This window comes from Lepeophtheirus salmonis, chromosome 7, assembly GCF_016086655.4.
Source record: "Lepeophtheirus salmonis chromosome 7, UVic_Lsal_1.4, whole genome shotgun sequence".
NCBI classification, from domain to species: Eukaryota; Metazoa; Arthropoda; class Copepoda; order Siphonostomatoida; family Caligidae; genus Lepeophtheirus; species Lepeophtheirus salmonis.
This window is the reverse complement of record NC_052137.2, coordinates 29969935-29996244: the sequence shown is the minus strand read 5'-3', so window position 1 is coordinate 29996244 and position 26310 is coordinate 29969935. Positions and strand designations below refer to the sequence as shown.

Genomic DNA, 26310 nt, shown 5'->3' with positions numbered 1-26310 from the left:
GACAAGTCGTGCCAGACATTTAACACTCCTAATATGTCATGCCCCTACCCCGTACTCTAACAAAAAAACTTATCTCTTCCTATAACTTATAAAAGGTTTATTAATCAACACGAAGCAATTATAAAATACCAATATAGTATCAAGTGAGACAATGAAATCGACAGCTGACAACAAAATATATTGAGTAATTTTGGGTTAGCGAGGTAAGCTGTAATAAAAGTACCTATATATTTAGTTAGGCATATTTGTTCAATTAGTATTAGAACATAGACATATTATCTAGAAAATTAGAGGTTGTGTGAGTTTACGGACAAAATTTTCCGAGATTTTTGTTAAAAATTATTTAGCTTAGGTGCGCAATAAATAATTCAATGTCTTTATGAACACAAATTGACTCAAGGCACAATCTAATTTTTTAAAAGTCCAATACACAATTACATTACGTAATAACAAAAATAAAAGATACAAAGCTTTTAAAAATCGATCCTTTTCCAGTTTGATTTCCTTTTCAAGTAACCAATAAGCATTATTGGAAATGGCTATGGATTTGTTTTTAGAAATATTGTTCTAATATAAAAACATAGAACATGATTTTTTTTTCCCCAATATAATCTGTATTTTAGTTCTTTCTTTTCAAATCTAATTTTTGAGTTTTGTATTTTTATTTGTGATTGGACTATTCAAAAATAAAAAAAAAATCCGTTACCGATTCAGATTCAATTATAGTTAAAATTCCGGATTCCTATTCCAATTCTTTGATATTTTAAATAATAGTTACAAATACAATTTGTAGTAAATTTCTAAGTATTACAATTCATAAAATAAATGTAGACATTTATAATCAACATGTTCAATAATTCAACATTGATTAAAATTCCATAGATTATATTAAACTATAGTAATATATATATCCTTTCTGTTCAATTTCAATGGGAAATTACATAGATGAATTAAATTGAACTCGGTATTTTATTCAATAAAACTATATTCGTAATTAAAAATTAATATCTTCGTTTTATATTTAGATAACTGAAACTAAAAAAAACAGAATTGTACTTAAAGCCTATATAATTTAGGAATATTAGGATATCTCTAGTATCAGCAGTCAGTCTATTACTTTAGAGAGAATAAATGGAACTGTCAACAGTATTTCACTCTCCACTGAAGGAGGTGGTGTGTTGAGATACTTTTTTACTAGGAAGGGCATGTGCGCCGTGTGGGAAAGTTGATTGATTAATTTTCCAACGACACATTTGTTCATCTCAAACATTATTTTAGCTTTTATTTTCTCATTTTTTTGAATATTTTTCCATACAAATAATGTAGATTCTAGCCCAGTAAATTGCTTTTATGTTTGGAATTATTATTAAAGAAGTTGGAAGGCAAATTTTCCTCAATACAGATTTCCAAGATCCGATGAGACAACATCCCTTACAATTACAAAACTTATTCCTCTAAAATAACAATTGCTGCACCGACCAGATGTGTTTAGAACACGTTTTTTCACCTTCAGTTTGTGTTAAATATGTTTCTTCCTTGTTTTCGAGTATTTTTATCATAAATTATTTTATTAAGATATTTGATAAAATTATATGACTCAAGTTATAAATTCATATTGTTATTTTTTTGTATTTTGACAAGTATATTTCATATTATTTTTTTTATGGCACCAAAGACGGTTCTGGTAACATTTCTTTGGTTCTTTGAGGCCATGACGGCCTTTAATCAGCATTTTTAGCACTTTGCCTGTACAACCTGAGGGCTGGGTTGTATTTTGGAATATTAGGAAGGATCCTATGTGCTCAGGGAAGGAGCAGGGGAAGAATTTAACCTACCTCAGGGACTAGCAGACCATAACCCGTGGGTGAGAATGTATTCTAGCATATTAGAATGGGGTCTTGGTGCTTAGATATGCGACGGTAGTAGATTTTAAACTGCCTTGAGACCCGGTACAACCTGAGGACCGGGGAGTATTTTGGATAATAGGAGGACTTCTTGATGATCAAGGAAGAAATTTAACTTGACTCGGGTCCATCAGTTCACCTGCATAACTCATGGGCACATGTGTAATTCTAGTATATTAGAAGGGGTTATTGGTGCCTTGAAATGGGGTGGTGGTACAGTTAAAGCGGCCTTGAGGCCCGGTACTTCATCTGTACAACCTAATGAATGGGGTATATTTTGGTTATTAGGAGGGTTTCTTGATGGTCATGGAAGTCGCGGTGGAGAAATGAAACTTGACTCGGGTCCATCAGTTCACCTCCATAACCCGTTGGCGGAGGTGTATGCTAGCATATTGGAAGGGGTTCTTGGTCCTTATAAATGCGGCAGTGATACCGTTTAAATTGCCTTGAGGCATGATACTTTAACTGTACAACCTGTAGGCTGGGGTGTATTATAGAATATTAAAAGGGGTCCTTGATACCGAGAAACACTGCGGCGGTAGAGTTTAAACTTTATTTTGTCCCAGTGCTTCACCTGTACAACCTGAGAGCATCTTGGGATATTAAAGGTTTAATTGATGCTCAGAGAAACGGCTGCGAGATAGCAAGTTCGGCGTCTGACCCAGAATAAAGCAACTTTTCCCTCCTCGTGTGAAAGAAGTGTGTCAATATAATGCCTATAAATGAATATACTCATACACATAAAAAAAAAACAAAAAAAACATGAGAATAATTCTTAAAATGTACTGGTCTATCTACAGGCGTATCTGTGGGAGTATTTCAGTACACAATACCCGTTCAGGAATAATTCTAAAGTACTTAAACTTTTCTTCATCAAACCCAGGAGGACACCAGACAAGATTTTTAACTTGGGTTTTACGGATAAATATATTTTGGTTTTTGGGTGTTTTAAATTAGGTACTTTGATTTAAATAAACTAACATAAATTATATACAACATTATTTATTTGAATTTTTAAATTATTTGACAGACAAAAACATGGACTTTACACCACCAGCATTTGGTGCTCCATATGCCTTCCCGCCGCCAAACGTCCGTGGAACGAGCAGGCTCGTACTGGTCACTTATTCTACAAAATATTATAAATTTTAATTATACTAATAAAATTCTGTTTCTCAACATATTATTGATATTTTTCAAATTATTGATTTTTAAACTGAATAAGATGTGGCAAATATCAAATATAACTGATATCCTAATTTCTGGAGTAGTTTCCTCATCCTTCAAATTTTTTTACAGCTTTTTGTTAAATGGCGAAATAAATCTTTAGTATTGGTTATCCGCTTCTGAAGACTTCGTTTTCTTTGACAAATAATTTTATTTTTAAAGCCTTTAAATGGGTTAAAATAAGTTTATTTTTCCCAGAAAGAATCATAAAGTCTATTTTTGCTCTTTTTTTTTAACATCACTCCAAGGATTACTAAGTAGGGCATATGTATGAGTAATGACTAAATTTACAGTTGGCCTTTTTTTAATCATGTCATCAGAATTCTTTTTTTTTTTTTTTTAAAGTACTGTCTTCTTCATAAGTTCTTGGCTTTAAGATTCGTAAATGGGACTCCACTTTTTATTAAAGGTTATGTAACGCCGTGATTACTGTTAATTAAAAAACAAAACAAAAACGAATAGATCTAACGTTCCTCAATAGAGTGACAAATGACCACAGGTGTGCGTAGACATTATGATAGTAACAGGTGAGAACTGTACAAACACTTCCCTTTACACTAAATTGGATATCCTTTAGAATCTGAAATAAAACAAACATTAAATATGTCCATATAGAAAGGATTACGAAAAGTTGAATGGAAGCGGATTTTGTACTCCGGATTTGATCTAGACAGGAACAAATTCCGATTCAAAAAATGGATTAATTATTGATGTATTGTTTTCTGAATCAGATAAATTTGAATTGTAAGTGCAATAAATTACTCATTTTTGATCCCAATGGTAAAAATCATAGTTTGTCGTGAAGAAATGACATACAGCTTTATTATTTAAAAAAACAAAAACAGATTAATATATTAATAGTTATTTTAGATTGATTGCTTGACAAATATTTTTTTTACTTATTTATTCAGATATGATGCCTTATTTTTAGTTTATAGTATACTATAAGTAGTTCCCGGTATTTCCCGGAGTAATTAGACGCCGCCTAAAATATACATTATGCTTTAATAATATGGAAGAAAACTCTTCATTTTTCATGAGCACACTCACACGTAAGTAACTCAATACATACATACAATGATGTAAATCCGGTGTATTTTTTAGCGGTACCGTTAATTTGAAATTTTCCTTAGCAGTTGTCATTATTATTTAATTCCTGAGTAGTGAACATCCTTTCCCCAATAGATTAATTATATTCAAAACCTGATTGACCATTGGTGTGTGCTCATAAAAGACGGAATGTAACCCTGAGGATTTGTTGCGCAGATATAATTGTAAGTCCTTGTTGGACTCAGAGAAGAATTGGGGATGGGCATTGGATTAATTCTTACAAATATCTTTGTTGAGTCCCTTCTCCCCTCCTCTCTTGTCACAGCTGATTGTAGCTGATTTAATGAAACGTCATGAGCATTATTCTTTCTCTCCTTCAAAACATCCTTCAAATTCTCAGGGTTACCATTGTGATTTTGGGGTTTTTTTAACATGCTCATTCTACGCTAGATTTTCACCTTTACTTATATCAATATATATGATGTATTCTGTCCTCAAGAAGGAATTAATAATAATAAGAGTTTTGGGGGAGGGGGGTTGGAAGGGAATATTTTTGGATGACATACTTTAGCTTCTAGAGCGCTCACTAACAAAAACATTAATACAACTACCTTCTTATTTCTTACCTCAAAAACTATATATACAGAGTGTACCCTGTGAAGCTGTTTATCAGAGACTCATAATGATCTACAGAGCCACATTGCTTTATTAATAAGATGAAATGTACCTCACTGTATATCACAAAAACATAAATTTTGGGGCATAAATGTTATTTTTATTTTTCTTCGGGTAAAAGCAATCAAGAACTTAACAAATCAAGTGAGCAACCTTAACTCTAAAAGCCTCCGGACATGATGCAAAATGAGGATCTAGGAGATTGCTTATAAATTCAGGGAATGTCCGGTATTAGGTAGTGTTATGTTGAAAATTAGTTGACTGTAAACAAAAGTCAAATTTAAAATAAGGTTTGTCCCTCTGGATGTTTGTCGAGGCCTCATTTTAGAACTATGAGGCTATTTGATCTAAAAAAATAACATTGTAGTAACGAGTGTGTGTAACTTAAGCTCAGAGTGTCATCTCAAAAAGAATAAAAAAGTGGAGTACATAAGTATTTTATAAAAGCAATGTGTGTCTGTCTGTTTATCTATTATCTGTTAACAAGCTCAAATTCATAGGTGAATCAAGTGAGCCAAATTTCCACTCAAAATTTGTAGTCGTTCATGAGATATACATTGATACTCGCCCCAGTCATTTTTTGGACCAAATTTTTCGGCGTCACCTTAATGTGTTATTGCCGCACATTAATTTTTCTTGTATATTTTTTTATTCAAAAGAGCTTACCTCTTGAAATTTGGTCTATATTTATTTTCAAGTGTTCAGATTTCAAAAATGAAGTTAAAAGTAGAATATTTTAATGTCTTATAACCTCAATTTTGATTTTTTTTTTGTTTAAATATATAAATGAAATTCACTAGTAAATACATGATCAAAAATTTAAAAAAATGCAAAACACTTATGAATATGAAACGACTCCGATTTTCTGTTGATTTTTGGGTAATTCAAATTTTAAGTAAATCTTACGCTCGGTTCGTTATTGGAGAAAGTTGTCCTCAGTATGGAGCTCTACCAATCAGAATGCCCTCCCTTGACTTAGGTCAAACGAACAACTGAATTATAATGATAATCTACGTATTTTTAATTAATTCCTTTGACGACTGCTTGCAGCTGATCTATCAAAATTTTAGTTATGAAAAATTTGGGCATTTTTCAACTTTGTATCTTATCTATTTTTTGGATGATTTTTTTTTTTTTTTTTTTTTCAGATTGGAATATGGAGAATGTAATGAACATGATATATTTACAATTGACATTTATTGATGCTGTATCATTGTATCTTTCTGAAAAATAAATACGAGTTATTGGCACTAAAAAAAAACTTCATGACAACAACGATGATTTTCTCTTAAACAGGTCATATATTCAACAACTCTAGTGTTAGCAATTCATTAATTTCTCATATATCTATGCAAGGAATACTCTACACATCGAACGCACACTCTTTTTCTTTTTCTAAGTTTTTACCAGATAATGACCATTTTTTCTTTGTGTAGATTAGTTATGAAATGGACGATGTAGTTGTATTAAACAATGCTATCTACAGGAATTAAAAGACCGTTGTTATTAATTATCATTCTGAAGTCGTACAATAAGCAGTTGAAATAAAACAAAATATATTTTAATCTCTTAACACATTAATTACACTTTTGTTTTAAAAATTTTTCTTTCATTTCATAAGTATTCTAATCTCAAAAATCGTTTTTAGCTTGTAAAAAAAACCAAGGAATATTAAAAAGTGTGTGTGTCCTCTATGTAGGCGTGATCTACGCACAGCGATGAAAATAATATGGTGTGTTGGTATGTTAAACCAAAAGGTAAGATAAAGTAACCCTGACAATTTAAAGATGTTTGGGAGAACAGCGTCTTAGTTATCATGACGTTTCTTTAAATTAGATTGGAACAGCTATGAGATGACGGAAATAAACAGTAACCCCACTCCGTATCTATCAACAAAAAGGAAGAAATTAGTCTGATGTTGATCCTCAATTATACTCCGAATTCAACAAGGACTCATACTTATAAGTTTAACCCCCCAACACATTACCTGTATTAATTACCGTCTTTCACACGTGGTTACTTAATGCTTAACTCCGTTTTACATTACTAGCACAAAAATGTACACTGTATATTTTGTCAGCTTTCAATTTGTCTGCTTCCTGAGGCCCATCAACTCACAAGTAAGCTAGAACAAATAGAAATGTTGAATCCGCTTTCGTAAATATCAATAATCACAATTGAAAATATTACTATCCACCAGTAAGTTTAAAAAAAAACCAAAAACCAAAAAGTAACGTGCTCACCCTGACAATTTGAAGAAGTTTTATGAAAATAGCAACTTCTCTGCCTTGAAGTTTCATTAAATTAGCTGGAAGCAGCTATGAGATGGCGGAAATAAACACAAATTACCATTCAGTATCTAGCAAGAATATATGGTAGAATATCTCCAATGTCGACCCTCATTCTACTCCGAGTCCAACAAGGACTTACACTTATAAGTCTGCAACAAATCCTAGTGTTACGTTTCGTCTTTCACGACTAATGATTACTTTATATTTATTGTTCCCTCTTCAAGAATAAAAGAAGAATGATAGCAGCATTGGGAAATATAAAAAAACCTTTTCAGGTTGCAAATACAAAAAAGAAAACTTAAAAATAAAAGAAATCAAAGATTAAGCTTGAAAATTTGAAGCATGTTTTGGAGGAGAGCAGCTTAGCTGTCAATACGTTTCATTAGATCAGCTTCAAGTCCCAGTTTGAGGAAGGAAATAAACACAAATCCCACTCCATACCAAGCAAGGATATAGGCAGGAATTAATCTGATGTCAATCTTCAATTTTACTGTGAGTCCAAAGAGGACTTATACTAATAAATCCCCAACTGATTCTCAGTGTTACTCTCTCCGTCTTTTATGAGCAAACACACGTATTTCTTCAAGACTGAAAGAATAAGGAGAGTAGCTTAAAAAAATTTAAAAAGAAACGGTTCGGGTTACAACTAAAAAAAGTATCAAATTCGTTCTAGGTTATATTGAATACAACTTTAGATATGACATTTCATAATTAAGCTATTAGAATACAGAGAATTTAACACCATACTGTACATTATCTCCGAAAAATACTGTTGCATCTTTGTAGGTTTGTTTAATGAACATGTGAAAAAATGAGTTTTAAAATACACAACCCATTGTTTGAAGATTTTAATTAAGTCTTACAGTTACGAGAACATTCTTGTAAAACATTATATTTATCTACATAATACACATGAGGCGTACTTAAACTCCATTTAATTCAACAGTGCCTGTCCTTGAACTAAATGAGAGTAAAAAGCATTTGATGTTATATATCCATACTAACATATTAATAAACTATTATGATTTGTATTCTGTGTGTAATCATAGAAATATATGACTACTTTGTTCCAAGTTGCTAGATTCACGTTTGAGGCCAAACCTTTATCAAAAAAATATTTAAAGGTATATTCCATTTTGGGAGTACCTAGTTTTCTGAGCTTATTATACAAGGTGTGATCTCTATTTAACCACCTACACAAATCTTTAAAAGAGATTTTCTCTTAAACTGATCGTTCAATTTTGTTGAAAGCTGAATAAAAAAAGTTATTATTATTTTTCAATATAATCGTCATCGGTATCAATAAAGGGCTCGACTCGACCTCGGAAGCGGGAGTAGGACATCTTTGAAGATTCCGGAATTCCTTCTGGATCCTGGACATCAGCTTGGATTGTGTGTTGCTGGAGGATATGTTGGTGTGTCGTGAAATCGCGTCTCACGCAAAGAAGTCCATGGGGTGGAGTTTCGGTGAACTGGGAGGGCAAATACTGTGTCCAACAATGTAAAAAAAATATCCGACAACCAGGTTTTCTATGCAGTGTGACATGGAACTATTGTGAAAGGCTTGTACGGATTTTGAAAGAAATGATAAAGAAGAATCCAAAAAACACTATAGATGAACTACTTTTTACTCATCGTTCTACACCTTTATCATGTGAAAAGTTCCAGGCTGCAGTAATTTTTGGTCATAATATACGTCCACGCTTTGATAGTTTACTTCCATACAAACGTACCCCAATGAAAAAGCCAATCAGAGAAAGGACCAATTTTGGGGGTAAAATTTTTAACTCTAGCAACTCCAAATGGATCCCGGGCGTTACTGTCGAGAAAATTTATACTTCCATCTGGATTCTTCACATAGACGGTGAACTTAAAACCAGACATCTGAACCAACTTCGACCTCACCGAATGGGTGTTGTTGTGAGTGGCCCATCCTTAACGGTTTAAACATATGTTGGTACGTAATCTTTGTGTTAAATTATATTCTATGTAATTAGTTAGTTGCATGTTAATAAAGACTCTGAATACGACTTTGCACTCAATGGGTGCTACCCTTATATCGAAACTAGTAGTCGATCATGTCGACTAATCTGATTACTCATTATGTTAATGGGTATGTATACATAACAGAGTAGTCTTGAAGTCACCTCCAAACTCTTCCAGTTACTTCCTTACTCTTCAGACAAAGGACATGCCCTTGTTTAAGAAGTTGGCAATATCAATATTGTCATCGGCACAGATCTCAACAAGGACGCTAACTTTTCCACGATTTTGGAATGAATATTTTGTTGATCGAAGTCTTTTTTTTAAACTGACTCCTATCACTTGTGGCCAGCCACCAAAACAAACAACAGCATCCTACCTTTGATTGTAGAACTGTTGCAGACGCTCAAATTTCGTTATTAAACAACCACCACACCCTCTATTATCTATTTGAATGACATCGATTAAGTATTCATAGTAAATTCATATTTTTGAGGATGCTTCTTTTGTTGACATACTTTAGAAGAGGCGGGAAAAAGCCCTTATATTGCCAGTCCAAGGCGAGTCTCAAGTCTTTGTCCAAGTCAAGTCCTTGAATATTTTCTTGGAGTCCAGTTCGAGTACTCAGAAAATAAAATAATCTATAAAGAGTACTTAATGTACAGTGAAAAAGTGAAAGTCACTTGCGAGTCCAAGTCAGGTCTCTTGTGGTATCAAGTCCAGTCTAAAATCTCCACCTCTGATATTTACTAAGAGGTATCACAATGTAAATGTTTAGGAATCAAATATAAAAGTTTCTTTTTTAAATTTGGATAATCATTAATAAGTGACCACAGAATAGTTCGACATTGATCGCCAATCTTTCTCAACCGATTACTTGAGGGACTCCATACTGCTGTGACGTTGTTTAAAAGCCTTGCATTCAATTCGCCAAAAGATGCTGTAATCAAGCGGATTCAGCTCAGGGCTCTGGGGTAGCCAGAGATCCTTCGGACAGAACTTCAATTTTTTGGTCATCCAATCCTGCACGATTTTTGCCGTATTTGCAGGAACACAACCTGTTGAAATCAATAATCGGCTTTTCTTGGTTGCTTTAGTATCTTACAAACCTAGGGAAGCACTTTTGTTTGCCAAATCATCGAGTAATCCTTGTTACTCACTCTGTGTTCAAAGGGGTATCAAATTGGCTTGATTTTGTTACCTTCACATGAAACAATGCCGAACATCATTACTGAGGCCAAATGTTTGATGGTGTACACTTCAAAGAGGTTGCCGTTGACTTGTCCAAAACACAAGATCCGACTATTGTACACGGGATCCACTGTAAATGTATTCTCATCCAATAAGAAAACAATTCGTCTTCTGTGATACCTCAGGTCATTGTAAAGCTTTTCGCACCGATAAAATCGTTATTGCTGTTTTTGTTGAGTGAGCAAGGGTTGTTCAATATCTCTGACAGACTTGTCACCAGCTTTTTTTACAGCATTGGACACGGTGAAATGGCTCGACGACTACTTCTTCGCCATGTGTTATCGTCATCTTCGGATTTTTCAAAAAATCTTTTTTTTTTTTGCCGTTTCAGGCTTTAATTTGATCGTCCTTCTACTTTTATGACAACCTTTGATGTATTCACCATTTTGACCTTAACCCTGACCCTCAAGACGGTGGTTTTGCAGACATTAAGGGTCTTTACAATATCAGAATTGCTGAATCCGGCGTAGACTAAAAGAGCAACTTCTTGCCTTTTTGCTCCATTTTCGTAAACATTTATCCTAGAAATTGGGTAAGTAAGATCTTCTAAAGGTAAATAATCTGCTGTTCTTTTTTATTAATGCAGCTTTTGCATAAAATTAACAAAATCCTCTCCAAACACAATTAAAGTCATGTTCCAAAACCTTTGTTTCTGATTTGAATTAATTACATAGTGAGATTTTTTTGGTGTATGCATTGAAATTTGGGGGATGATTCTATCATTTTTCCAACAGAAAACAATCAGTTAATGCATTTTTTAATAATACAAATTTCATATCTTGATTAAAAAATTCAAAAAGAACATCAATTTTAACCAAAAATTACAAAAACGACCTATAATTCTCATTTATTTATATATTAAGGCGAAATATAGCCTTTATGGTTGTTACTACAACATTTTCAAAACTTAAAGACATGGGATTAAAAAAAAACTTTTGTTTTGTTTCAGTTCTTGTTTGTTTGCGTAATGAAACCACGTGATTAAAAATAATTTGAATTAAATGATACTGCAAGTTTTGGTACCCCACTCTGTATAAATAATTAAACACTGCACTTTAGTATTTCAAAAAAATGTTTATTTTTTTACGTTACATATTTACGTATTTTAAGTATGTTTCAAATATAGAAGTATTTAATAGATCACCAGGCTTAAGAACTAATAATAAGTTACACATCTTTTTGTTAAAAAAATTATATAAAAAACACGACAATTAGAGAGAGAACAAAATATCGTACATCATACATGTATAGATAGATATATTATAATATTATATATCACAGGGTCAGAAGTACATTACATTAATCAATGCGTTTCTTATAAATAGTAAGTTCTTTCTTTATTTCTTTCATTTGCTAAAGAAATTGAAGAGATCCAAGAAATTTATCATGTTTTCTAGTGTTCATCGAATATTCTCTTTAGTTTTTACATGACTTTTGTCATCCAAATTATTTAATGAAGTTGTACTAGATAATAGAAAATATCTTCGAATTATTGTATAAAAATTGTGTCAAACAAAAAATACAAATGAATAAATCGAGATACAAAATGAAATCCGAAGAATTAAAGAGACCAGGCAATGCGGGATGAGACGACGACAAAATATTTTATATATATAAAAAAATATAACTTAAAGAAAGAAAAAAAAATGCATTTGCAATGCAAAAAAAAAAAAAAAAAAAAATAGGGAAATAATTAAAAGCATGAAATGCTTATCAAAAAATATATTGAATATATAATAAGCAGTATCTTTGTTTGCTACACTTGGAGTGCCAACACGTTACATGTAGCATATATTTATGTTATTTAAAAAGCATTGCCATCAAATATACTTGAGTATTTGAAGTCCAAGGCTTGTCCGGGTAATTACTTTGCGTTTTTGTGTGAATGGATAGTTCATATTTTCTAATTTTCTACAAAATCTTTCGTTCTTCATTTAAATACAAATCGATACTCTACAAAGAATTCTTAAAAAAAAAAAAAAATATCACAACATGCACGGGGTATTGGGAAGAGGAGGCCTCTTTATAGGCTTTCCCTAAGATTAAGTCCATTGCAACTGCTACTACTCGAGACGCTACTTGGAGAAGATTTAGAGCTCTTTCGTCGACGTTTGGGCGGAGAGTCTCGAGTAGAGATGGAATGAATAGAAGTGTTGTTTGGAGATGGAATAATGGAAGAGACGGGAGAGGAGCTTTCTCGTCCTTGATTTCGAATGAATAGAGCTGGATTTTGAACTGCTATAATTTGACCTCCGCTTGTGGACAAAATCTGTAATACAAAATTTTTGATAACTATACATCAATTTAAGACATTTTTAAGTGAAAAGAATATGAGACATACATTACTAACTAGATTAATGGATGAGGAACTATTATTGACAAGGGGATCTACTCCTCCTTGACAACTATCGTCGTCCGTTTTTTCTCCTTCACTTGAGTTTCCAGAATGGCGTGAATTGAAGCTATAAAAAATAAATATAAAATGGTTAATATTTAGATCAGTGGTTCACAAATAGGGAGGCACTCAAAGGGGTACTAGAGATTTTGAAAGAATATTTTACTAATGGTACATAACTAATGGGCGTCCACAGGGGGTGGGATGGAGGGGCTGTAGGCCCCTTCCGAATTAAGGTATTTTTTTTGCAGAAAATTAAATATTGAAATTTTTTTGGGGTAATGGTAGTAGATGTTATTTCCATCCCATGAAGAAGGAATTTTACTTACTACTGTAATGAAATAAACTTCATACCACTACAGGGGCGTCCGAAGGGGGAGGGGGGATTGAGAGATTAAAAAAAAAAGAAGGACATTCGATCAAATTATGCTGTGGTTTTCTAAGAAAAGTCCACCCTCCCCCTCCCAAAAAAAAAAAATATATATAATACTGACGACGCCCCTGCCCTAGATTGGGCTAAATTCTTTTGGGGCAATACTAAAAAAAGTTATCCGATCCCTGCTCTAAAGAAAGAGGTGACAAACATAAAAGGGGAGGGGGAAATTATTACCTTGAATTCATAGAGGTTTAAAATTGTCTGAGTGCACTATGTTCATCTTTTGAATCACGTCATTTTAAGGGATGTTATTTTTGTAGATAAACATAACAGTTTTATATTCTATAAAACCCCATTCCTAATCATTTTATGATCAAGGGTGTGTGAATAAGTGAACCTAATTTACATACACACTTTTCTGTTTATTATTACTTCAGCCGGCTTCACGTCTTTACCTTTATTATATCACACAACCTTTCTTTTCAGAAAAAACGGTCCTAACTATGGAACTATCGTAGAATGATTATTGGAAATTGTTCGCAGCTGAACAATAACTAATTCTAATTCAACCAATCAAGGTTGTTCAGAACACAAAATAGGATAAATGACAGCTGATAACAAAATGAAGAGTCTATTTTTGTTTTGAGTGATGTACCGCCGTGGCTTGTCTCCTCTTTCCTTAGAGTCTCTATAGTAACTACACATCACATAAAAGAGTTGATTGGTTGAGTGGCTCTTATTTTATTATTCTTCGCTTCTATTTTTCCTATACATGAGGACATGAACATAAAATAATGGGGACCATGAGGGAATCATGGTATTTGCCTTTATAGTATATACATAATTATTGAGGCAACCAATAAAAACTCAAATATATATATATATATATATTGCAAGAAAAGATAACGACAAGGCCATCTAGTGTGGCTCTTATTGTATACTTAAAAAGTTTGTATTTTCATTCTTTTAACCTCTCAATCGGTTCACATAGTCAAAATATATTCATGATCTCCCAAAAATGGTAACGTTTAGCGACATTCAGAGGTAGGCGTATTTGGCTTATAAACTTTTTACTAAAGTTGTAAATTTCTAAACATTTGCTAACGTTTTTATAATAAAGAAATTGGTTTAAGGATTTCATTTTAATAATAAAGAAAATGTCATTCAACCATAATTATGCAATGGTTGGAAAATTTTAATTTTTGAAATTTTTTCCAAAAATTATTAAAAAACCAAGCCCCTCCCCCCTCAAAAAAAAAAAATATATATATAGATATATTAGGGTGTCCCAAGACATGTAAAATGAACATTTTTCTCAAAAATTTGAAATGCATAACCCCTATTTCTTTTTCTATTTGATCTCAGCTACTCAAACATAAATAAAAAAATCTCTTAGACAACGATAACAGGAGCCAACGAGACCTTAAAAGTCAATTCAAGAACTTAAGCGTAGGGGCGGGAAATTTACATTCAAATGAAGATTTCACAAAAAGTTCTCTAATATGTATTTTAACGGATTTGACTATTAGAAAATTAATGTATGTCTGTTGTGTACAGCTTTGGTCTGTTTAATTGGAAGTATGCGCCGGCAAAAAAATGCTGTTTATAGACCTAATACAATATCGAATTCAACAGCAAAACGGTGGTTCCAACGATTCCGTTCTGGTAATATGGATTTCGACATCCATCATCAAAAAAAAAAAAATTACTTTACTAATTATATATGTATATAATCCGGCGACTTCCCTTCAGTATAAATTTATATACCTCTCTTAATATATTTTTCACGGTGTATTCGTCTCAAAATCAACGAACGACCCCAAAGGGGGCCGAGGCTCACAGGTTGGGAAACACTATATTAGAATCAAAAATATATTGCACGTTTTATAAGGAAGGGAATAAAATGGAAGGTTGAGAGTTAAAAGGTTAATTTATAAGGACCACCCTACTACACTTAAATACAACAAAGAATGGGGTTTCGACCATTCCTGGGTGAATATATCTGCACAAAAATAAAATAAACTGCCTATCTTTTCAGTCACTCATAATTAAGGAGAAGGATTGTTATTAAGGAGGGGGGAGAGAAGTATAAGAAGGTAAATGAGTAATCCTGCTTTAGGAATGCAACAGATAATAGTCATTTCTTTGAGAGCAGACTTCTTCATAAAAGTCTTCAAAAAAGTGCATACGTTCATTTATTTATTTATTCTCTCATCCTCATCATTGTGTCTAGACTGCCTTTATCATAAAATATATATAAAAATTGCAGGTGGTTTTGGGGATGGTACAGGTAGGTCAAATGAGTTAATAAACTCCTTTAAGAGTCCCTATAAATCTCTTAATAGATATATTCTTTCTTGCAACATCATCCTCAGACACATAAAATTGGATACAGGGTAGGGGGGTTACACTTTTTTCGAATTTATATAATGGCTAGTGTGGAAAAATTGTGATATGGCTTGAAAATGTCCTATAATATCATCTTTAACATCATAAAAAGCGACAAAAACTCTTTACTTAGTAAATAAGAAATACTAAAAAGACAATTTTGTATAAAATAATTTTGAAAGTACAATTTTTAACCTATACAAAGTTTTTTAAAGAGAAAGTGAGAAAAAATTGAGTGAAATTGAAAAATAGACATATTTAATTTTAGGTTAAAATATTACCCTCATCATAAAAACTCTTTCTCTTGGATTATACAATAAAATACAAGAAAAGAATAAAACAATTATCTATTCAATGGTTTTTCTAGTAGATTGATATCTTCAAAAACATTCGAAATACGGCGATTTAAAAACAGAGTAGACCGCGTTAAGACCAAAACTTTAGAAGCCTCTAAATCCTGAATCGGAGGACAAAAAAATGCTAAAATTTTGGATTTTTAGATTTTAACTAATATTAAAATATGTGCCAAATTTGAAAAAATAATCAAAGATGGTGCTGTTTTTGAGTGATATATTCGGCTTGGAATGACCCTATACTAAAAAGACATTTTTAGTTATTATGCATAAAATAAATTCGATAGACAATCTTTTAACCTAGAAAAAGCGTTATTAATTTTTTTTTTACATTCTCCTACAGAACAAAAAAAGAAAAAAAAGTTAGGAAAATTTGATTATCTGTGTATAGCGCAAATAATTCTTTTACATTTTCAGACAGAAAAGATCAAAATTTCCTTAACTTATTCTCTTTTTTAGCTCCATCGGGTAGCTTTAAGAGAATAACATTATTATAGGTTAGAATAATGTCTGTCATAATTAATAAATGCGAAATAATGATCCATACTGTATTTTAATCTTAATTCAAGTTTGGAAGAGACTTTTGTCTCCTTCCAAACTTTGAAAATATAGGGGGCATTAAAATTTGTCATTGCTTATTTTTTTACCATATCGCAACTTTTCCCAGGAGTTCAAATATAAACCGCCATAACAATCGAAGGATTCAAAATTGGCTTGAACTTCTTTCATGGTTCTTTATAGTTATTGGACGAAAGGTGGATATTTTTATTTTTGTTATTTTTGTATTTAACCGTCCAATAGTTGTTTTTAAAAACGGCTGAATATATGTATATACATAAGGAATTACCCTCGTTTCTCTCTGTGAGTGAATAATAGTTGAAGCAGGGAGGAAAAAAATATATGTGAACTTCTTTTTCTTTTTCCTTTTTAAAATAAAAAAATTAAACCATTCCCTTGTGCGAACCAACGGTTGTACATATATAATATTATAAAATCCTTAAGTCGCTTTGAATGTGCGTAGACAATATATATACCAACCAAAAATAAAAAACGGGTCGGTGATTTACCTAATAAATCTTGAATATTCTTCTTGAGCCTCTTGTTGAAAAAGCTGAGCTTGTTTGGACTGAAGAATATCAAGTTGTTGATTAATAGAGTGAAGATGAGATAAATCCCCGGACTCATTGGCTTCATTGGAAGCCTTTTGAAGTTCCGACATTTTTTGATTTATTCGACTCACTTCTTCGTCGTCCCAAGAGTCCTGAAAAAACAAAACATGAAATAATAAATCAGGTCGTCAAAGTATTACTTTGAATGACGCACATAACGATTATTAATCATTTGATGTACATCAGTGGCGTCACTAGCTCTTGGGGAGAGCCCAAATAAAAGTTACTGAAGTCCTCCCCCCAAAAAAAAAAAAATATATATATATTATACATACTTAAAAGTCGGTCCTTGTTTTTATTACACTTATTGAACCCAAAATGATCATATCAGTCTTAAATTTAGCAAGTAGACATTTCAAATAATCAAGCATGTTTCTATAAAATTTTTTGGCCCTCTAAAGTCAGTTTTTGACCGAAATAAAATCTCATTTCCCTTCTCTCTGTCTATTTCTACATCCCTCTCTGTATCTCCTTTCTTCTACCTTCATTTCCACTAAGCCTCCCCAAATAATGAAAGCCAGCAACGCTCCTGATGTACATAATTAATAATGGATTAAGGAAATTAAGAGGCCATGTTGAAGGCGAAGGCAGCAGATGTTGTTGCATTTTCGATCCTTCATAATGATATTATGATCATTAAGTAGGATGACCACGTCGGCTGCTCACTATCTTAATGACCATTTTAAGTATCGTCCTTTATAAACAAGTCTTAATTTATTGAATACACGCCGATTAGTAGTATCAAAATGTGAACATTAAACAAAAACTAGAAGAGTATTAGGCACAGTAATACCTTAAGACTATAAAAACATCAATGTGACATAAGTGTTCTATAAACAGAGTTTATCAAGAGTGTTAAAATAAATTAATGACCATTCATGAGCTACAAGTATAGCTACAAGAAGCAGAATGGCTCCCACAACAGTAATATAGGTAGGTTAGTCGTATACCTAAAAGTAACCAAAGAAGGAAAAAAAACAATGTTGTGAAAAAGTAATTCGTTAGCTAAGAGCATAATCAAAAGAAGTTAAATGTACAATCGTACATTAAAATATAACTTATTCTTATTAATTCTTAGAAGATTGATTTACAATGACACCGTTTTTAAAAGATTGTTCAATGGGATGAATTTTACATCCAATTCGGAAGGGGCGACAAAATTTAGTAACCGATACATATTTATCCATATAATATATATAAATCATGTAATTTTTAACTTTTTAAATAAAAATTACAAATTCCTAAGTATTCAGAGGCTCATTGTATGGACCAAATGCTCAGAATGCCCAAAACTAAGTATCTACAAAATAGATGAGTAATTATAATAGCTCAAAATGAAATGATAGCGTAAATGAATAGTTTGTAATTAAAATTACTGATGGGGAGGTCCGTTACTTAGATTTTTGAGAAATATTTGACAATTTTATCTAAATGCCAAATAACTTTTTTTAGGAGGGACAAATTCAATAAAAACTTTTTTGAAAAGTTTTAAAGTGAAATTTTTTGCCAAGAGACGAGTTTGACACACACAAAAAAAAAAAATCTAGAAAAACAGGCACACACATCTCTAAAAACACACTAGAAGCTCCAAGAGCTTGAATGGGAGGTTCTATCGTACTCACCATATAGTCCAAACCTGACACTAAACGATTATCACCTTTTCAAGCATTTTGCGAAATTTTAAAAATAACTATATTTTTTGTGTGAAAGACGCAGTTGAATATAGTTTATATATTACAAATCTTGTACATATATATATCAAAATATTGTAACTGATACATTAAAAGAGTTTCCATGTTAGGTGTGTTTTGTGCCATCTTCTCTCTCTCTGAGAATACTACTACTACTACATTCTGAGTATTTATGCAAAAATACACAGTGGTGGATATGTAATGTTATGTGGAGTTGAGTATTTGTCTACCCAAAACATGCACAGAAAAGAATCCTGTCCCTCACCATCTGCTTATCAATCTTTTTATTCTACTCTTATATACATAGTCAGTCACAAACAGAACTTATTGGATGAAATGCGAGAGCTTAATTAAAAATGCGGGGCTTGTTAGCTTTTTTTTTTTTTTTTTTCCAAAAAATCCCTCATCTGCTAAAACAATAATATGTACACATATTGTATACTGTATACATAAATTGTATAATTCAAAGGGTTTTATTTTTTCACTCCGTTTCTGTTTATTATTTACGTGTCACGTCAGATTCACGTATTCCGTTCTATCATGAGACTTAAATTTAAATGAAAAGAGGAAGGAGCTGCAAAGAGGGGTGATTCCATGAATGAGCCTTCTACTGGTAATATCATATCAACTCGGGGCCGAAGAAATGGAATAATTAAAATTAACGAATTATTTGAACATTAATGGATACTTTGATGGACCGAACTTTCAGTTTTCTCCTTTTTATAATTATGTTGTATGTATAAATTGTGATTTCTGTACAAGTTGTAACTTATATAAGCAGACTCAACAAGTTATAATTTTACGTCTCATATCCTTTCATTTAATTCAATACACCAGTAGACAGGCCTAGTGCTTTGTCAGTCCTTATTTTTTATGTCCAGTCCACCCTTATGACTGGTCCTATCAGTTCTTAAGACCGTAGTGCTTAAGAACTAGTTCTCAGTACTAGAACTGATTAAATAAAGAAGAAATAAAGTTTAGTGACGTTATCAAGGACCAAACTTTATCAATTTTAGGATCGGTATATAGGACTGAACTAGGAAGAACTTTAGTCTTCACACCTGAACAAGGACTAAACACAAAACTAGCCAGGCCCGTGGCTATGGGGCTAGAATGCACCTTTTTGTCAAAATTGGTCGAAAGGAAAACGCTTTTTGTCGATCTTTTATTCATTTTTTTACACAACTAACTATAAATATCTATTTCTTGTAGAGTGACGATCAATTTGCCTAATTAAGAACTATTTGCGACGTACCCTAAGGGTAAATCATAATCATTGATTGATAGAAATCTACGATAATTCGCCAATGAATACAAATATAATGGTGTGTAAAAAATCATATGTGATCCGTAAATATAAAAAAAAACTTTATAATGGAAATGGAGGATAGTTTGTCATAGAAGAATACAAATGAACTCCACACTCAATTTTGAGAAAAATATTAATAGCTCGCTTTTGTGATGACGGGATGAATAGAGATACGATTTTTCTGCAAGTTAGGGTCAAAAGAAAATTAACGATATACTATTTTTTTTTTTTTTTTTGCAAATATATAAATATTTTTTTATGAGTGAAATTTTTTAAGATCATGTATGTGTCTATATTATTATGGCTACAAAATAAAACGACACCATCATAAAATAACGGCAGTCTCACAGACAAGTAAGGAAAAAGGAGGAATCAACAACCATTTAATGACGAGAGCACTTCAAACATAAAAATAAAAGTCAGACATGCAATTTGCACAACCCCCCCTATAGATGCAAAAAAATACACACATAACATGTGTGGAAAAAAATATATATAGCATCATGGGGTAATAAGAAAAAAACAAGGAATTTTCAAAAAAAAACAAAAAAAAAAACATTGTAAGATTATGAAATAAAAAAACTTTCAATCCTCAGGGAGGAAATCAAGGAATGGAGATATGCTGTGAGTTTTTCATACAAAATATGCACCACAATATATGTATATTCGAGGGAATCTCAAAAGTTTCCAACCTCAAGACTTGCTAAGACAAACATCTATGCAAACAATGAACGATATTGTATGTGTTAGCATGGGTGGTCACGGAGCTCTTTTAACTCATGGGCTGAAAAATACCAAGGTTCGCAGGTAGATGAGGCTATTTTTCTTGAATTCGTCCCATTTTCAGTGTGTACCAAACTTCAAAAGACAGATGTCAAAATTTAATGACAATCTGTTCATTAGTTTGTGAGTTATAGTCTTAAGTGGGACGCATCTACATTTGTTATTTCCAAAACAAATGATCGAAAACAATGAGTGAAAAGTAAAATATTCTTTGTTTTTTTCGCTTTATGGAGCCCCCGCTTCATAAAGCGAAAAAAACAAACCCAATTTCAACCCATTGCTCAGCTGGAACTGAATTTTTTCCCATCAAGAAGTAACGTATAATGGAAACACGAAATTGTCTTTGATCCATTGTTTTGGAAATAAACAAAGTAACGTATCACTTAGCATAATAACTCACAAATTAAAGAACAGATTGTCATGAAATTTGGACAGCTGTTTTTGAAGGTTGTTACACACTGAAGATGATGTAAATAAATAAAAATAGTGCTGTCTATGTGTAAAGAACGGAACTTTTCAGCCCATATGAATATTTATAAAATTTGGCTATAGAAAATCACAGTTCACTAACGAAGGGTTAAACAATTTGGCATTTACAAAAAAAAAATCCTGTCAAAAAAGTCAAACGGATATACGCACGCCCCCGATGACTTTACCATGATATAAATATAATTTGCCCCCCCCACTTTCAAATAAATTCCTGCGCCAATGCAGAGTACTATCGCTTTGTGGCCACCCAGGACCACCTCTGATTTCGTTAATTTTTTGCATACATGTTTCTATCACCAGGTGTCACATTGAAGAGAATAGGTTAGAAAATCCAAGAAATTAAGGTAATTAGATTAACTCTAATGTTTATTTACATATTTTTACAAAATTTGGCACACGATCATCTTAACATAAATTAAAATATTTTTGCGAGTTCAAAATATACATATGTATACCTTCATTTGTGCAATGTCATTCTTAAAAAAAGAGTGTCCAAGGAGTAGAAGCAGAAATTAACTATCACTATTTAGAAAAATCTCACGCCTAAAATCCTACAAAATCATTCCTCCAACAGATTTCCAACTGACATAAACACTCCTAAACAAGAATCAAGAGAAAATTCAAATTTATTTTTCTACTTAATAGGTGTACAGGGTGCGGAATTTAAATCCGGAAAATTTAAGGATAATGTATATTACAACTATTTTCCCAAAATTAATTCATCAATTCCATAGTGAAGTCACAATGAGCACCAACCTGTCAAAGACCTTAATGAGGAACTCCATGTAAATGTAGGCAACCCCCTAACGAATGGCGTCTCCAAGGAGTCAACAGTGTTATGTACATATTTATTAGCCTCTCTCTCTCTCAGAAGGCCCATACATAATAGTCCAAGGGATTAAGATCCGGGTAGCTAGGAGCTCACATGTTCATTCCTTTTAATTGTGCATTCTATTAATTTATTATCAGTTATTAGCCCAAAAAGATCTTGCAAGGTGTTCCCGACCCATCAGACTCCATCAAAGCACTGGCAACATTGTTCACTATTATTAACTCAATAATATCCTGGGACGTGCGACAGGGGCATAAGTATATTGTCAGTCCTTGTTTTCTACTCAACAGTCTAAGTTCCAAAGTGAGCGGTAAAAGCAGGTTCATCTATTGGTCTATGTGGTAGTTATTTAATCATTTGTCGAATCGTTCGTTGACCGAGGACTACAGGGATACACATTTTTCAATTGTTTTTTTATGTTATTAAACTTCTGTTTGGTCAATTTGTATTTACTACTATATTGGGGGTGTGCGAGGAGTCGTACAAGTAATTTCTTATGAGGTAGTCTTCACAATTTTGGTATTAATACTTATATCATTATGGGGCACATTAAGACAAGTAGGAAGAATACTATTTAGGGGCTATTTTTATATTTATTTTCTGAGTCATCGACTTGTTTATTTATAAAATTATAGATCCCTCAACAAGAGGCCGCGTGTGTCAGATCTTCTCGAAGCTCAACTCTCAGTTAGATATATTTGCCATATCATTCTCTGCTCCAAGAAACTTGTGGTTACTGTCAAGAAATTTAAGAAGAGTGGAGAAGCTCAACTCTCAGCTACAGATATTTGTCATATCATTCTCTGCTCCAAGAACTTAAGAAGAGTGGAGAAGACTTCCACTCCATCACACAGAAGCTCATTTGTGCGCAAAATAAACTTGGGGGATTCTGGAAATAGGAAATGTGCCCTCCTTTATCGCCTGACCTTTTGCCTTTCGACTATGCCGTGTGGGGCGAAGTTGAGAGAAATGTGGCAGATCTCAAAGTTACAGTTGCTAGGGACTCGGCTAATATGTCGGAATATTTCGAGATATCGTCGTGCAAGACGTTTAGGGGCCATATAGAGACAACGTTGGCTGTAGACGAGGGCAATTTGTGGTTTATGAGAACCAGGATGTGAAAGATAAAATGGCTAAATGTTCCCAATTAGGTTCCCCACACTGTTGACAAATCCACCTAATGTGATGACACAATTAAATTGGGTTTGTCAGTATATTTTTTGTAAAAAAAAAAAAAGAATTAAAATACCAATATTGGAGTCGTTACCGCAAATATTGGCATCGGGTCAAAACTAGTAGGTAGGATATAATATTTAAAGGAATAAAGAATTCATATTACATATTAAGATTAATTGGATCAATCGAAGAGAGGTGTCTGTTGTTGATCAAATAGAAGATTATCATTTGATTACTTCAGCGTTTTCTTTTTTAAATTAATGCATTTCTTACTTCAGGAGGAATTAAGTACATACATACAATATACTATGAAATGCTGGAATCTTATCAGTGAAATCTGATAACATATTTATTATTATTATTATTATCATTTTTCAAAAATAGAAAAGTACGATTCCTTTATTTTTGTTTCTTTCTTCATTCTCCTTCTCAAATTCATCCATGGAAGAGAATGAACTTACAAAATACTAAGAAGTTTTATTTGCTTATGGCTTACTTATAAGGGATGTGCCAAACGTAGAAGAAAATAGGAGCTTACAGATTAGAAAAGGAACAACGGTGGGTGCTATTATTTTCCCTTCTTTTTTTGTTCATTTCCCGCCTATTTTTGGTGCAATCCTTTTAAAATGCATAATAAATGCATCTTCAATATTAATTAAGCAAAGTCTATATGTCTGTCGACACCTCATTTGTTGACCTTGTGCTTAATATCTTAGAACTGCATGAATACTTGATCCAATAAAACGAACTCATACAGCTAAAGCTAAACGCGTCATATTAAAAAAGAAAAGAACAGTACATATCTATATTATTTAAACAATTTTGTCTGTTCATCGATGCCTCATAACTACCAGCAATATCGGGTACTATGCTAGCGATATACATTATTTGTTAACATATAATTTTATAATATTTCCCTTGAACGAATACTTATCTAAATTTTGAAGGTTATCCTCTTAATAGCAGTAATTCATTTTCTCACTCCAAAATCGATTAACCAGCAGCTGATCTTAATTCACTACTACTATTTGTCTCACCCCTGTATTCTACCCTAGTGCTCCACAAAACTCCAATTTCTACTTGTATACACAATCAGTGGCAGGAGGCTATCCCACCCCCTAGTGAGGATTCTTTTATAATTAGGGGCATTAAATTAGAAAAATAATTCAGAGTAAAAATTCAATATATTTTATTTAAGAAAAAAATGGATATTATTCTACCTATATATATATTTTTTTTTTTTTTTTAAAGTTTATAAAAATGTAAGAAAGGATTGACCCTTTCTAAGAACAAAGTCATTTTAAAAAGTCAAAAAATATTTTTTTCTAAAGAAAATAGAAAGAAGGAAATAAAGAAAAGTCATAAAATATTCCAAAGGAGGAGCCAAATAGAGATAAGATCTGAAATTTATTTTCTAAAAAAATTACAAGATCCAAAATTCCCATAAAGGTACATAATAATTATTTTTTTAAATAGACTTTTTTATATCGGAAAATCATGTAATACCACCACTATAATGTAGTCATTTGAAATATAGTTGCCCCAAATCAGAGTAAATATTAATGCCAGTCTTACCTTCATTTTCATTTCAGAATCAGATTCAGAGGGATCCATTTTTATCTTCTTGGCCTCAATCTCATTTCCATTTGACACTGATGATGACCCATTATTAGTCTTATCGGCAACGGAAGAGATGCATCCACCGAAGAGTTTAGACGGAAATCCAGTTGAGAATTGAGAGCGAGAATGTCCCTTGGAATATTGATAGCCTGAGTCTCGTACAACTTGTCGAGCCAGGGGAAAGAGCTCATCACGTCGAACTAACAAAGCTGGCAACTTGGAACAGAGCTGTGCCGATGCTTCGTTGACAGAGACCTAAATAGAATGATGATATATACATATGTAGATTCGTAGATTATTTGCAATTATCTTTTACCTCATGGAGAGTTAGTGGTTTCTGAGGTCTTCTCTTACAGTCGAATCGACCATAAATGGCAGAAAATTTTCGTATTTCCTCCATTTTTTTGGGATCGTCGTCAGACATGGACAGAACGTAGTTTTTGATTTCAAGCTCCTTTGTAATTTTTTTCTTATTCGGAAGCTTAGGTTGGAAAGACGGTGGGAGGGATTTAACAATGAGATCCGCAATTTGTGATATTTTTTGTATCTGATACTCTGATAAAACCGGATTTTGCGGATGGGGAGATATGGGTTGAGGTGGATAGTCACCAGAGGAGTTTCCATTCTATATATTGGAATATAAGTAACAGAGAGTATTACATATATTGTTTATTTTCTCTAGACAGTTACTTATTTTTACCTGAGAGTTGGTGGGTGAGTTGGACCCTGAGATTGGAGATGAAACAAGATTATTCTCTCTTGAGCCCGGAGATGACGGTGCAGAATTTTGACTGAGGGAAATACCATTAGCAGATGAAGTCAACAAAGGTAATGATGGAGGAGGCGAAGAGGCTTGTGATGAAGAACTAAGAGATGGGATGGGAGAATCCACGCCACCAGATCTTAATGGAGGAGGTGTCGTAGTTGGAGTAGTGATGACAGGTGGGCCCACTCCTCTTAATGGACTTGGGAAAGTACAGAGTGGTCCAAAGGGCAAGGAAAATAAACCTAGAAATATAAACATATATACAAATTAGATATCGGTTAGATATTAGATAGATATTTGATATTTGTAGATATTTGAAACGTTTCACCGACAAAAATATGATTAAATAATCATGGGTGGTAATCAGGCTGTAGAAGTAGTAGTGAGTGGGCGTGGTGTCATTATAGAGGAGGTATTCTAGAGTTTTCTTTAAAATATAATCAGTCGCTATCTGGGGTGATGAGTAATGAGGAACGTGCGTTTGCCGTCGAAAATAAATATGCCCAAAAATTGTTTTGACATAATGGCAGAAAATTATATAATATAATATTATAGTTCGCTAATAAAAACGCATAGGACAGG

At 32.7% G+C, this 26310-nt stretch overlaps 1 protein-coding gene across 5 annotated transcripts in view; it reads right to left on the bottom strand.

The window, feature by feature from the left end:
* Window positions 1-11435: 11435 nt before the first annotated feature.
* The window catches only part of nab (NGFI-A-binding protein homolog), a 53235-nt gene continuing 38360 nt past the window's right edge, over window positions 11436-26310 (bottom strand). For 4 of the 5 annotated variants that reach the window (XM_040716301.2, XM_040716299.2, XM_040716302.2 and 1 more), the window contains exons 4-9: window positions 25663-25970; window positions 25279-25587; window positions 24918-25217; window positions 16961-17154; window positions 12723-12843; window positions 11436-12650 (exon numbers count right to left, since the gene is read on the bottom strand). In XM_040716301.2, the coding sequence (XP_040572235.1) occupies window positions 12405-12650; window positions 12723-12843; window positions 16961-17154; window positions 24918-25217; window positions 25279-25587; window positions 25663-25970 (1478 nt within the window). In that variant the 3' untranslated portion in view covers window positions 11436-12404. Of the gene's footprint in view, window positions 12674-12722; window positions 12844-16960; window positions 17155-24917; window positions 25218-25278; window positions 25588-25662; window positions 25971-26310 lie in introns of all 5 variants that reach the window. The other variant, XM_040716303.2, reaches the window with a different exon arrangement.